The sequence below is a fragment of the Protobothrops mucrosquamatus genome, unplaced genomic scaffold (genome assembly GCF_001527695.2).
Source record: "Protobothrops mucrosquamatus isolate PMUCROS unplaced genomic scaffold, P.Mucros_1.0 scaffold_306, whole genome shotgun sequence".
Classification (NCBI taxonomy): domain Eukaryota; kingdom Metazoa; phylum Chordata; class Lepidosauria; order Squamata; family Viperidae; genus Protobothrops; species Protobothrops mucrosquamatus.
The window spans coordinates 440,181-454,967 of NW_015386382.1; the positions used below are offsets into that span (position 1 = coordinate 440,181).

General features: G+C 36.1%; 1 protein-coding gene across 1 annotated transcript in view; it reads left to right on the forward strand.

Moving 5' to 3' along the window:
- LOC107302951 (EBF transcription factor 1) overlaps positions 1-14,787 on the forward strand; it is a 118,114-nt gene that overhangs the window by 38,468 nt on the left and 64,859 nt on the right. Inside the window, exons 4-5 of the mRNA XM_015832117.2 lie at positions 4,849-4,979; positions 10,676-10,802. Coding sequence (XP_015687603.2) covers positions 4,849-4,979; positions 10,676-10,802 — 258 coding nt within the window. The remainder of the gene's footprint in view (positions 1-4,848; positions 4,980-10,675; positions 10,803-14,787) is intronic.

Here is a 14,787-nt window from a genome sequence, read left to right on the forward strand (position 1 = left end):
CATGCATTTAAAATGCTTGCAGTATTGATAACACTTCTATAGATATCTTGTATACTGTCATGAATTATACTTTTTATAATAAGGAAATGCACAGGTATGCTTTTGAGAATTGAAGGAGCTGCAGGCCTTGTACATCAAATCCAGATAAACTATAACTATAAACTACTACATTAAGAAATGGCCATTTCTTAATTATATTCATAAGCTTGAGAGCCAAACAAGTCAGTATGCTAAGGATACATATAATAATAATAATAAAGTTGGAAGAGACCTTGGAGGTCATCTTGTCCAACCCCCTGCTCAGGCAGGAAACCTTATACCATTTTGGACAAATGGCTGTCCAATCTCTTCTTAAAAACTTCCAGTGTTGGAGCATTCACCACTTCTGGAGGCAGGTTGTTCCACTGGTTAATTGTTCTAACTGTTGAAATAAACAATGAAGCAAGTAACACATGCAAGAGGCTTCGACGACTGGAGGCAAATGGAAGCAGAGACTTATCTCTATTATGGTCATTTATGGTCATTGAATATGCAATGTCAGCTTCAGCTAGGGATGGGTAAGGGCCTTCCTCCCAACACTGACTGGAACTATCCGGAGGAAGGAGGAACTTGAGCACAACAGAATACTACCTTCCACCAATTCCCAAAGCCAGTCCAGAAGGATATCGTTGATGATATCAAAAGCTACTGAGAAATCAAGAAGAGTGAGGATAGTCACACTGCCCCCATTCTGCTCCCAGCAGGTGTAATCTACTAATCTGATCAATGTGATTTCACTCCCATAACCCATCCTGAATTTTGAATGAAAGGGCCCAGATATAATCCACATCAATCCATGTGACTGAACTGACCCCTTCAGGAGAAGGCACATTACTGCCTGCTTAAGAGCCAGCGTAACCATCCCTTCCCTCAAGGAATTATTAACTACCACCCAGATGTAATCATGCATCCCCTCCTTGGCAGCCTTAACCAACCAGAAAAAACGTTAATCTAACACAGAGGTAGCCAGACTAGCAGCTGCAAGAACTCTATCCACCTCCTCAGGTGCAAAGGGATCCTCCAGATAACCTTGCAAAACTTAGCCCCTGTAGCCTCCACTGCCCTAGAGTTGGAGTCCAGTGTAGATGCAAGTGACTTCATGTCCTAGATGCACAGCATAATCTTCACAGTGACCTTGTAGATGGACTCTGAGAAGGGATCAGGTCACCTAAATTTGGCTGAGTATCTGCAAATGGAATAAGGGTGGAGAATTAATCATGTTTCATTACCCTTACCAGCACAAGGCAGGCTTTAAATGTTTTCATTCTGTGTCATTTGCTCTAGGACTCTCTTAGCCTCTTTACATTCCTCAATTCCTCTGTATACCACAAAGAGTGTGGGAACCATGGATATGGAGAGGCTGCTCAGGCACAATCTAATCCAGTCTAAGACCTGTTTCTCATTCCATGTGACCACCAAGGCTTCATTTGGATCATGTTGAAGACTTCCCAGAACAACCTCAGACTCCCTCTGAAACCCAATTGGGTCCATCAATTATCAAGGATAGGCTGATCTAATAGGCTCAGATCCTTCCTTCCTTCCTTCCTTCCTTCCTTCCTTCCTTCCTTCCTTCCTTCCTTCCTTCCTTCCTTCCTTCCTTCCTTCCTTCCTCTGTAGATTCACAAACAAGCAGCAATTCTATGATACTACTACAGAAAGCATGAAAATATTCAGTATTATTTGTTCTATGATCATTAAATTTGGTGAATGTTTAAGAGATTATTAATCTCCTTAAATCTGCAAAATTATCTTTCTAAAGTATCATAATGGATTGCTTCTACAAATTATTTATGTTCTTATATCCTAAAAAATTTTCTAGCCAAAAAGAAGCACTGAATATCATGACAAAGTTCATTGACAACTTTATCTTAACTGGCTGCATTAAGAGAACACACACACACACACACACATATGCATGCCTTATCCTTTGTGCAATGGTAGAATGCAGAAAGAACCAGTGAATGGTTAAAAATTCTATTAATGGTATTTTTCTTTGTCTGCTTAATATTTATTTACATTGCTATTTATTTTCTGTCTGTACGAGAAGGAAAGGAACAAATGACTTGTTTCACATTTTTCAACAAACAACTTCATATTAAACAGCTGCGTTCAAATAAACCCTGTATATAAAAACAACTCAAGTATTTTCTATTACCATTTTCCCCATATGCAAAATCCATTCAAGTCTATTTATCTTCAGACAAACCCTATGTCCTGGGTCTGTAGTCTCATTTTTTTTTTTTAACTGGAATTGAGTCTGGGAAGAAGGAACTTGCACGTGGTTATAAATGTGCACATAAATGGGATTGAACTTAGGCCCCAATGGTATCATTCTCCCCATATCATTTGTATTTGAATGTACTGTAAATACCTGAAGGTTACTCAGTCATTCTCTTTACTTGGAGGGCAATCACCCTGTGTGTGTATGTGTGTGCATGTTTGCATGGGCATGCAAGCACACATGTGCATGCATAACATATACATAACAATTCTATCTGGTTAGCTTCCATATCTAAATACCTATGTCTAAATATTAGACAATAAGGATTTGGGTTCTAGTCTAATTTAAATACACATGATCTACCAAAGTCCTGCATATAGTCATTACACAACACAGCATAACTTTAATTCAACTCTCAAAGAATTTGTCGCATTGTCTAGACAGGGAAGCTCATCTTGGGACAAGATGATTATATAGTCCCTTGAGAGATGCAGCTCAGCCCAACACAACATGAGCAAACTTGTGTATGCATAGAAGGAATTTCCTTACTTCTTCTCCTCCTCTAGTTCTCATCCACACATCATATATTCTCCAAGGAGTCCCCAAGCCATTCAGAGCAGATTTCAGGAATATGTAGGAAGAGAAATTTGATCTTCTAGCATTTTCCAGCTATTTTTTTTTTCTGATTTTGAAGGAGGGTTAGATCTAGTTAGTGCTAGGATAGAAGATCACCAAGCAAATTCCAAACTTAGGCTAGACTGGGAAGTAAAAAAAAAATAACCTAGAAGACAAGAGCAAGCTGTTTAGATAATAATTCTAGGAAATTTACCGTATATGGATGTGTCCATAATTCACAGAGGAATGCATTTGACTTTGTTTATCCTGCCCATTGAAGGACCCCATTGCTTATTTCCATCAAAGAAATATATATTTATTCATTCAATTTGTCCATCACTCAACTCCCAATTACTCTTGTTCACACAAAAAACCTCATGAAAAACTATACAAACAGTAGATGGCATTGTTTAATTGGATGAAACTGGACCATGCACCCAGAAGCAGATTGGCAAATATTGCAGTTTGGGTAATAGGAATGTACACAGGTATACTGAGGCATATTTCACCACCATATTCTAGACCAATTGAAACTTCCAGGTGGTCTTCAAGGGCAGCTCCATGCAAAGCGCATTGCAATAATCAAACCGCAATGGTCAAACATATCCAACTTTTAGATATCCTTAGAAACCATCTAACAGCCTTCCCCCCCCCCTACTCTGAGTCTACAAAGACAGAAGGGATGAAGTAGGGGAAAGTATGGCTCTTCTTCTTAGGCTTGATTTATTAACATAAATTAACTTAAATTTTTCCTCTTTTTCTTCATATGTTTTTCTGGGATTCCTCTCACAATGAGATTTACTGTATATACAATAAGAAGGATCAAAGATGGATGATTTTAGGAATGTTCCTTTTCACAGATAGGTTTTTACTTGAAGATGTGCTTAATATGGCAGTCATGCAGAGAATAAGATAGATAAAAGAAAGAATAACAGTGAATCATCTTTCAGCTTTGGCATAACAAAGCTTTGCCATCTCTGAATTAGACCTGAAGGTGGAGCCCTGAAAAACTTTAGTAGTTTTTGAACCAAAAAATATACCCAAAATGGCCCAGATGTCACTTTTGCTCACAATGCCTAAAGTGCAAAGTTAAAAAGGATATATAAATGGAAATTGCTCAATTCTTGGTAATTTAGTTCAAGCTACCACTGTTTAGATTAACTCTAGGATTGTACAAACTCATTATAACTAGGCTAGAGAAATTTTCTAGATTTCTGCACTCTCATCAGTTGATTGGTAATTAAGTTTCATCCTTTCAAAAATTAGTCAATATTATAAAACCTACCATCTCTGGATTCATTAAAATGTACGTTATTGCTAACAAAATATGATTAAAAATAGGGCTGTAACTTCATTTTCTGATATGTAATGATATATTTTTAAAAGATTATCCATTTTCCCCCTAAATCTTTGCAGAGATCCGTTGCGTTTCCAAATATGCTCTGTATATATTTTCACGACTGCAAAGTGCCAAAATTATTTAAACATAATGATACGACATGGCTATTTGCCATGAAAAACATTATAATCATGAAGCAGGTTTACCGAAGCAACATCTAAGTCCTTTACTGTATGATGAATCTCAAAAAAGAAGGCAGGGTCATATTTTGTACAGGCAGGAAACTAAGAATTTGAAAAATGCACTCTTTTCTCCAGCCAGTCAGTCTTCAAGCAGCAAATCTGCTCTTTTCTTTCAATGGGCTGCCAACTGATATTATCTTTTAAAGAGGAAAAAAATAGGAACAAAATTAAAAAATGGATGGAGAATCATTCTCTTTTCAAGAACCAGTTCTGGAAATGTTTCTTCCACAAAAGAGGGGGACGGTGTGAGCCAGACACAGAAAGGGATTTTCATGTTAGAAAGGGGGGGGGGGTAATTAAAGTTTTCTCTCTCCCCCACCCCAAGGTCTTTTGTCATTAAAATCTTGTTCTAACAGCCAAATCCTTCTTTTTTCATGTGTGTTGGAAAGCAGCTACACCCTGTATCAAAGCCATCAGTCCAAGTGAAGGATGGACTACGGGAGGTGCCACTGTCATCATCATAGGAGACAATTTCTTTGATGGGTTACAGGTCATATTTGGCACCATGCTGGTCTGGAGTGAGGTAGGTGTTCTCTGCAAATTAATATCCAATAACCATGTCTGGTTTATAGCCAGTTTTCTTTCTTTTAGGAAATGTGGTGTAGAAACAAAGTGAATGCTTTCTAATTCTTCATATTTTAAACAACCAGGGCATTACAGAGACCTGTGGCACATCTCAGTTGTCCCTGTTTATATTTATGTCTTTATTTATGAAATCTATCCAACGTACTCACATTTAAAAAAATAAATCTGTGAACATGCCTGCAGTGCTGCAAATAATCTAATTAGGAGTAACTGTCAGTCCTGATCGTCTCAAAGGTGCTTTTTCAAATGGCAACTGGACTTTGTTTTTCCTTGAAGATATTTTGCTTCTCATCCAAGAAGAAATATATGTTTGCTTCTCATCTGAAGAACTGAAGAAGCTTCCTGGATGAGAAGCGAAATCTTCAAGGAAAAACCAAGCCCAGTTACCATTTGAAAAAAGCACTTTTGGGACAACCAAGGCCTGGATGATTGACACTCTCCATAGACATCTGTCAGTCCTGATAAATAAATGGTTATTTCCAACATCAGAAACCATAGCTTACTTTAATGTGAACTATGGTTTCTTTGATGACCATAACAATTTAGTCCTCAGTCTCCCCTTTTTAAAACGAGAGACTGACTCTTGTACTGTTCTGTTACTATATTCATTTCTTGTTTATTTTTTTCTTTGATCGCTCTGTGCAGTTTTCCTCTCTTTTTTATACCACCACTTAATGTCCATTTTACAAACTGGTTTAAATGTGTGCTCCTATCTGTTATTCCTTCATGCAATTACTTAGTCCAATTATGATAAAAATGGCAATTTCAGAAGCAACTGTGAGTACACATGGGGCATAAACCCGTCCCAAACAGACACGCTTCAAAATGTACATAATGCAGTCAAGTACATTTTATGTCTGATAATTTTGATGGACAAACATTTTATGTCTATTTCCCCAAATATGGAGATCTCAGAAGGGAGAAAAATTCCTTCTGATTGCCTGTGCTAATCTCTAGTGACATATTCAAAGTTCCTGGATATGGACATTTTCAGGCATTAGCCATTTATACATTCAATTTGGAGACATGTGTCAGGCATCAGAAGTTATGGGTGCTATGGAAAGCTATGGATGCTGATCTATATGGTGCAGAAATTTGTGAGAAAAAAACTAGAATAGGGCTTCAGTCTGGCATGCTATTAGGTGCTGCCACTGAAATGGCTGAGATGATGCATTGCATATAAATGTAGCTTAGGTTCATTTCCCAGAGTATCCAGTTATTTCATCAGAACTATTTAGAGGGTTGTTTTCAGTTATAATAACACTAGAATTGTTGGCTTAATGGGCATAGACCTGACATCCAATTACAACTTCATATGTTCAAATGTCCTGTTCTTACATAGGACAATTGCAAAATTATGATCAATCAGTGAATCAATCAGATACCTATATTTGCATCAACTATGTAAAATCAAATTATCTGATTATGCATTTCATAAGGCCTTTGATGTGCTATTCCATATTAGATGATACAACTGTACCATTTCCTTAAAATAATATTTAATATTTATGAATTATATCCACACCCAAACCATTGAACAGTTATTAGCTATGTATTTGTCACAATGAGTATTCATATTTATCTTTTGCAGACTTAAGTGCACACTCCAGTTTTAGAAATTGGTTTTAAGGAGCTTTCCCTAAGAGATACACAAACCAAAATAAGAGAAAACATCATATATTGATTTTTCTGATAGCAGGATTAAGCCCGTAGTATGTTTATTGCTTTTTTATTGAAGAAGCTAAACACCAAGACAAAAATTGCAAAATACAGAATTACAAAAAGGAAAAAAAAATATTTACACCGATTGCATAAGAGTTTTGTATTTATGTATGGTTATTTGATTTCCATTAAAATATTATGGATCATTTTAACATGTTTATAAAAATGTGAATGGCACAATAACATTGTGAATTGTCCAGGGGTTTGATTGACAAGTAAGACCTGGTAACTAGATAATTGCTATTGGCTTTAGAAGATGATTCTATTTGTAGCATGGATAATTAAGAATCTCAGTAATAGGAGATATTATTCTTTGTTTAACATAGTTTGGACTTTTTTCAAAACAAAGCTAGGCCAGAACAAAATGGTGTCTGTATAAGCAAGTCATTTTTATTTAAATCTTAGAATTAATACTTTTTAAATCTTTTCTGGGTTACAGAAATGATCATTAAATGACATTTAAATTTTTAAAAAGCCTAGAAATAAATTTCATTCACTTTTCATTGCAGTCCAGAATGAAACACTGCTAAATAGAACTAAATAACTGATAGAAGGAAATGTTAAAACATCCTTATTTGACACCTATCTGCCTCTATAAAGTATAACAATTGTATTTAAGGATATATTTGAGAAATAAGAAACAGACCAAAGTTTCATTTCTGAAATAGTGTTCTTTTCCTATTTCTCAATTTGCAATATAAATATTATAATTTTATTTCCCATGTATTCAAGCTTTGTAATTACAGTATTTATACGCATGAAGTGGAAACTGATTATCAAGTCATTTCTCTTTAAACACTATGCTGGTTTGAGTTTCATTAAAGAAAATAGGACTTCTGCTAATTGAGCATATGGAAAATAGGAGACACAACATGTTAACTATGCTGATTTAAAATTATTTTGGGCTACATATTTATTATTTAAACATATATTTCTGGTATAGATTCTATAACATAATTACAACCTTTTTCACTTGGAGGAATGAATCAGAGCATAATTTGCCTTGCTAATTGCGTATGAAAACACAGATACTTGAGTTTTCAATTAATCTCCAATTAAATTGTCATAATAATTTTTTTTTAAAAAAAAATCACATTTAAAAAAGAAAAGAGAAACTATGTTCAGTTGGTCTATATTTTGTATACAATCAGCCAAGCAGAACAGCATAAACACATATATACTTTTAACAAAAATTAAATATATTTATATCATTAGCTTTCTATCTTACTTACTTAAAGTGACATATGTAATGTTCCTACGTACTATTTTCCCCATCTGAACAACTTTATGAAGGTGGGATGGGCTGAGAGGCAACGACTGGCCCAAGGTCACCCAGCCAGCTTTAAAGTCTAAGAGAAGACTAGAACTCACTGTCTCCTAGTTTTTGATCCAGTACTTGAACTAATGTTCCAAACTGGCTGTCATATATACATCGGATTAAAATTCAGATATTAGCTAGAATAATTAATTGTTAAAATGAGAAAGGGCTGTTGCTGCACATACATTATGCCTGGGTGCTTAAAGATATGGAACCCTAAATGGCCTTTAATTTTTTTGATTAATGTGCATTTGTGTGTCATACATCTGTCATCCTGAATCTGGTTAGTTATATATTTGTATTCCTGTGTATGATTAATAAAAATATGAAATTCATTGTCATGTGATGTAACAATGGCTGCTGGCTTGTGGTTTTTGTTTGTTTTAAGTTAGATAGCTCATATAAGTGTCAAATGAAATCTTCTCCAGGTTCAAAGGCAAATTATGCCTGAATTACAGATGCTAATGACAAACAATGGGGCAAGGTTATTCTTTTATGCCTTCTTTGCTGACTTCATTGAAAGATCTAGCTGGTTATTGTTAGAACCAACTAATGGAACTAGACATTTCCAGTAGGGCTCTTTTAAAGTCCCTGTATTTCAAGCCTGCATAGTAATTGTGAAGTCTGCAGTTGGGAGATCCATAGTAGATTTTAGTTAAATAAGTAGCCAATATATGTGGGGTGGGTGTGGGAAATTGAATTGAGACAATGATATGAAAGAAAAAGGCAAACCTTTAGCCCTTTATTCTTTCACTTTTCCCATCAGAATCCTTCCCCATGAACCCACAGATGAATAATTTACCCTCCAAGATAGTGATAGAAGGGAGAATATATAGGTATAACTAAATAGCCCAAACGTTCTTCTGTAATTTGCTGATGACTCAGCTGGCAGGGAAGCTTCCAGAGGAGGGAGGGCATTTGCAAAACTGATGATTTATTCAAACTGAGATCTGAATTGGGAATCTTTCCAGAGTACAGTGATTATGCCACTGCTGCTCACCAATTCTGAGATCGTGAAGTTAGGAATAATCTCTACAGGTACATGGTCTCTAATGAGGGTGGATCGTGATTGCCAGAAAACTCGGTGTACACTAGAAAAGAACTTAGTGGTAGATTATCTATAAAGGGACCTGCAATGAAAAACACATAGGATAATTTATTTTAAAATTTATTCTTCATAGTTCACAAGGTTTTGTTTGTCACTTCTTCCTGATCATTTCAGGGATATGGATTACTTTTGTTCATAATTTCTTTTTTATGTTAAAAATTGAATCTTCCCTCATTTGTAGAACAATTGTTAGATAAAACCATCCAGTAATATCAGATTGAACAATTCATGAACCTCGAAGCCAGTTATATTATAAATATTGCATGATCATATAATGGTGTGTTAAGTGTCAACTAGCAGGACTAGTTAGAGCATGGTGACTTTCTTATAATAGCCCAAACTAATTTTGATAAGTTGGTTATACTTCTGTAGCTCAAGGTAAAGTGATACAGAACCAACAATAACTATTTAAAATGCATAACATATGCAACAATAGCTATGATAATTACAGGTCATAGAATAAAGCTGAAATGTGTCAAACGAAAATTAACATTCTGTGTTGTTACAGAAAGACCCACATGCTCAGAATTTTAGAGACACTTTTTTCTAACTTTACATTTAATCCACTGCAATTCCCCAATGAGTTAAAAGAAAATATTTGAAGCAGATGAAGTAATATTACAGTAGAATAATTTATTTAAAAATCTCAAATGAGAAAGGCTGTTAAAGTCATATCTAATTCCTGGTATAGAGAGACACACATCTACATATTGCAGTTATTATTTTGTGACCAGACTTGTGAAAGTGACATACAGCAGTATGCAATTAATACTTCAAAAGCTATAATATATATTTTAAATCATAACCAGAATCTCCCAGATGAAACAGAAGAAGTATATGAGGTCAGCCTTGGGCTTCTCTCTGTTTCATGGAATATTCTGCACAGAACAATGTTATAATATAGATTTGTGATTTCAGTAGGAATTCTAATTCTGAAAAATAGTGATGAACTGTTACAACAAAGGAATTCCCTATTGCATCATGGATAATGCAGTGAAACAGTGTAAAATATATTAAAGTTAAGCACTCTGAATACGTGTTGTCAGAGAAAAAACATATATGCTTATCATTTTCATTGCCCTCACTGAAATGTAGAAAGCCCTTTTTGTGTGATAGTTTTCTAATAGGACACTCATATAGGATCTGACATATGCTAGGGGAGCAAAATGGAGATCCTGTGGGATTCATTAGTATAAAAACTGCAAGTTGGTTCAATCAAAAGTTGTGGTTTGTCACAAGAAATTCTCATACTCCGAAATAAATGCTTGCTGTGTATGAAAACAGAGCTAATATAATAATGTCTGGGAAATAACATTTGCAAATATTGTTGTCATTGGCTTTTATGCTAGTTATTCCAAGAATACATTCAAACACTGACAGGTTAATTATATATTCTAAAGCTTTGTTGTGTGATCTGAAAAGAATGTTTTATTACATAACTATTCCATATCTAACCAATTTCCTCTATTCTTACAATTTCTTCTAGCTTATTACACCACATGCTATCAGAGTTCAAACACCACCCCGACATATTCCTGGTGTTGTGGAAGTTACATTGTCCTATAAATCCAAGCAGTTCTGTAAAGGCACACCTGGAAGATTTATCTACACAGGTAATGTTGCTTTAATTTAAATATAAATTTTTATGGGAAAAGATATAGCTGACCAATGTTTGGTGGTGTTGCCACTTTGAGGCTGTGCATTATAATAATGAATATTCCAAATTAATGCAGATTCTGCCAACACAAAGATACTTTTATCCTTTTATCACATGACAATTCAAATAATAATTTGTATCTATGAAACATCCAACCACACATTCAGTAAGACTTTTACTGATTATATTTCAATGGAAAAATAATAACATCCCAGCCTAACTGAAAAATCAAGTTCACAGTAAGAGGAAAATGTTTTGATGGCCTGGCTGTTAGTCACAGCTCTTTAGAAATTTGAAAGATTGAGAGTCAGGTGAAAGGAATCAGACTGTGTTTACTTTTTACATCTGTATTCTGCCTTCCTACAAACTGAAGCTCAAGGCAACGTGAAGCAGTGATCATAGAATTAAATACAATGACACATATGGAATCTATTACAGGTCTGATATCTTATTTTTAGGAGGAAGAAATGTATGACCTCTATGACTTGAGAATGATCTGAATAAATCATTTGCTCCTGTCCAACTGACCATAGGCTGTTATTCTCTGTTGATTATCAGGGGAAGTTCTGAACCTTCACCCAAGTATTCTATAGATCAGGGGATCTTCAAACTTGGCAACTTTAAAACTTGTGGACTTCAACTCCCAGGGCTGGCTGAGGAATTCTGGGAGCTGAAGTCCACAAGTCTTAAAGTTGCCAAGTTTGAAGACCCCTGCTATAGACATTGAGTATGTTTTCTATGTTCGTTTGAGATGTTTTACATGTATTTTCAGAAGCCCATGCCCCTCTCTCAAGTGTTTGATAGAAATTTACCCCCTATACCTTAAGAGCCTTTCTACTCTTTACAAAAAAGAGGGACTTTCTTTGGATTGGTGCTCAGCTTGATTCTCCAATACCTAGAGCCACAGGTGGCATCCCTAGATGAATGAGGACATCTATGGAAATATTGGAAGAGATTTTTGTTGTTGTGCTTTCCTATTTTATACATTTTAAGAGGCGAATAAATGACAGCATGAGGTTTCTAAAAAGTGAACCCCTCCCATTTAATCAGCCAATCAATCAATCAATCAATCACTCTCAAAACTGCCAAAATCCTTTCACAGAAAACACAATGCTGTCTTTATTTTTAAAAGAGAAATATTTTTTCCCTGCCAGATGGCAATTGCACAAATTCCAGGTGCTCAACTTCCTGTCAATAGTACTATATTAGCAGACTGGATGTAGAGTCGTCACTCCTCCTGCTGGCAGAAGAGATGGATAAGGAGGCTGCAGTCAAGTAACAGGCATCCTTTAACATAGTAAAGGAGAACACACAACAGTAGAGATGGAGTTTCAGCCATTTTAGTGCTGTGTGGAAAGTTGGGAGTTACAGCAGCTGAATGATACTAGAGGGTCTTCTAACCACAGTTACAGTAGTATGCTTGTTGAATTGGAGCTTGTAAGAGTGATATATTTGCTTTTTGATAGCATATATATGCAAAAATGTCTATAATGGAGAAAATGTAAATGAACAAACAAAAAATGTCCTTCCTTCCTTCCTTCCTTCCTTCCTTCCTTCCTTCCTTCCTTCCTTCCTTCCTTCCTTCTAAAATAGGCCAAGTGAAGAAAAGTAATGAACTGCAGAAAATCAAAATTGATAATTTTCCCCATACCAAACTGACCACAGCTCAGAGAACATTTTATGTTTTTGATGATAAATAATGTTAAAAACAGGATGGACAAACTGAATCACATAGACTAATGACCAAGGAATTGAACAAAGGTTCTCCAGTGCCATATTTAAAATACATGCCAGTCCTGGTCACTTAGCTATGCTACTGGAGTTATGAGTGTTGTACTTCAAAATATTTGTACTCCAAAATACTTGGAGAAATAGCTTGCCTACTCTGTGGTTGATTTTTTCAAAAATATCAGAGTGTTCCAGCAAAACCAATGGAAAGTTTGTCCTCAATTCAGATAATTAATCAAAGTATCCAGGTCTCCATTTCAGTAGTCCACAGGCCATACTTCTAGCTGGTTTTCTTATCTAATTATTCCTGGACTTAAGGTATCTTCAAAACTGTTGTCCAAAAGATTCAAATCTTGGAAGCTAAATACAGAATGTTGCTGTTGGTGGGGGTGGGAGCAGAGAATATAAATAATGAAATTATACCTATTTTATGTGTTATAGTGAGGTGCTCACTAGTGCTTTTATTCACTTGGCCAGCTCTGATATGAGCATAGATGTAGTAGACCCCTCTCTCCAAAGGATGTTTCCCATACTCTCAGGTCATAGTGTGGAAATTTCCATTATAAAGGGTCAATTCAGAAGTCAGAATCAAGGAGTCAAGATTCTATGTTTGATTGCACTGACCACTAGGAATAGGAATATATAAATGGGTGACACATTAAAGGACATTTGGAGGCTATGAAGGTATCTATCTATCTATCTATCTATCTATCTATCTATCTATCTATCTATCTATCTATCTATCTATCTATCTATCTATCTATCTATCTATCTATCTATCTATCTATTTCAACAAATGACTCTTAGTGGCATACATCATAAAATAAAAAAATGAAAAACAAAGCAATCAAAACAGCAGAAAATAAATATATATGGCATCAAGTAAGACTGTTTCTATATATTTTAATACAGTGAATAAATGGGACCCTTAACACACTTGGGGCCTCAAGCCTAAGCATACAACTAAGTCTGCACTGCCTTGCAAAAGTCCAATAGGGTTCGAGTCATCCTGATACGTGAAGGGAGAATATTCCAGAGGATAGGTTCTACACAGCAGAGAAGGCATGCCTCCTAGTTCCTGGCAACTGACATTCCTGCAATGTGCCCAACCTGCCAGACCAAATGTAGTACATATCTACATGAAAACATTTGTCTCAGTACTGTATCAGCCTGCTAACAATGAAAAACTCAGTTTGACTGTATAGTAAATGAAAGCTTGGCAGCTTTCCTGAGTTATCTCAACTGCATTCACCAGAAGTACAGAGTGATAACATAAGGAGAATTTTGGAAGGATTGGCTTCAGGATATGTGCCAGAAACCTCCAAAGACTTATGACCATATTTTTTCAACACAGTTATGTTTGAGAATGATAGTGAAATTAAACCTTGATCATACAATGCCAGTTCCTACTTACAGTGCAATATTCAGATTTATTCAAAAGTAGGTGCTTCAGTGAAGTTTCTTATCAGATAATATAATAACATGTAGTTTGTTTCTGTATGTCTATGTATGCAAACTGACAATACCACTGAAACTAATAGACGAAATAGAATTCAAGAGTTTTGATGAAATCTTGGAATGATTTCTCATTATTTTGTTTTACAACAACCATTTTGATTGCCATTCTTCTTCCATGTCTATATCAAACATTAAACTGCTAGAATTAAGCCACCTTCTTGGCTTTGTTGTTGGCCAAAAATAAGTTATTATCAGTACATGTTTCTGGTGGTAGCCGACATACCATCAGATAGGCTGGACTCTGTGTCGCTCCATATTCACACAAGGAGAAGGGCGGGATATAAATTTAATAAATAATAATAATTGTCATGGTCAGATCATTTACTCCTGAAGATGGACTTCCGGACCGCTCCCCCCGCCGCAGGGAGACGGAACCGCGTAGATGGTTCCGTCCCAGGCGCCTGATGGACCCTGAGAGGTTCCTGACGGAGCTTGGGCCATATCCAGAGGATCTAGTTCACGACTCGGCGGAAAATCAGGTGGCGGCTTGGGAAGAAGCCGCTGCCGCGGCACTGGACCGAGTCGTGCCTTTGCGGCCTCTGACCCGGCGCAGATCTCAACTGGCCCCTTGGTTTACGGAGGAGCTGAGAGAGATGAAACGCCGGAAAAGACGCCTAGAGAGCAGTTGGAGGGCTAGCCGAACCGAATCCGACCGAGCACAGGTAAGGATACATGTTAGATCCTACCTTGTGGCG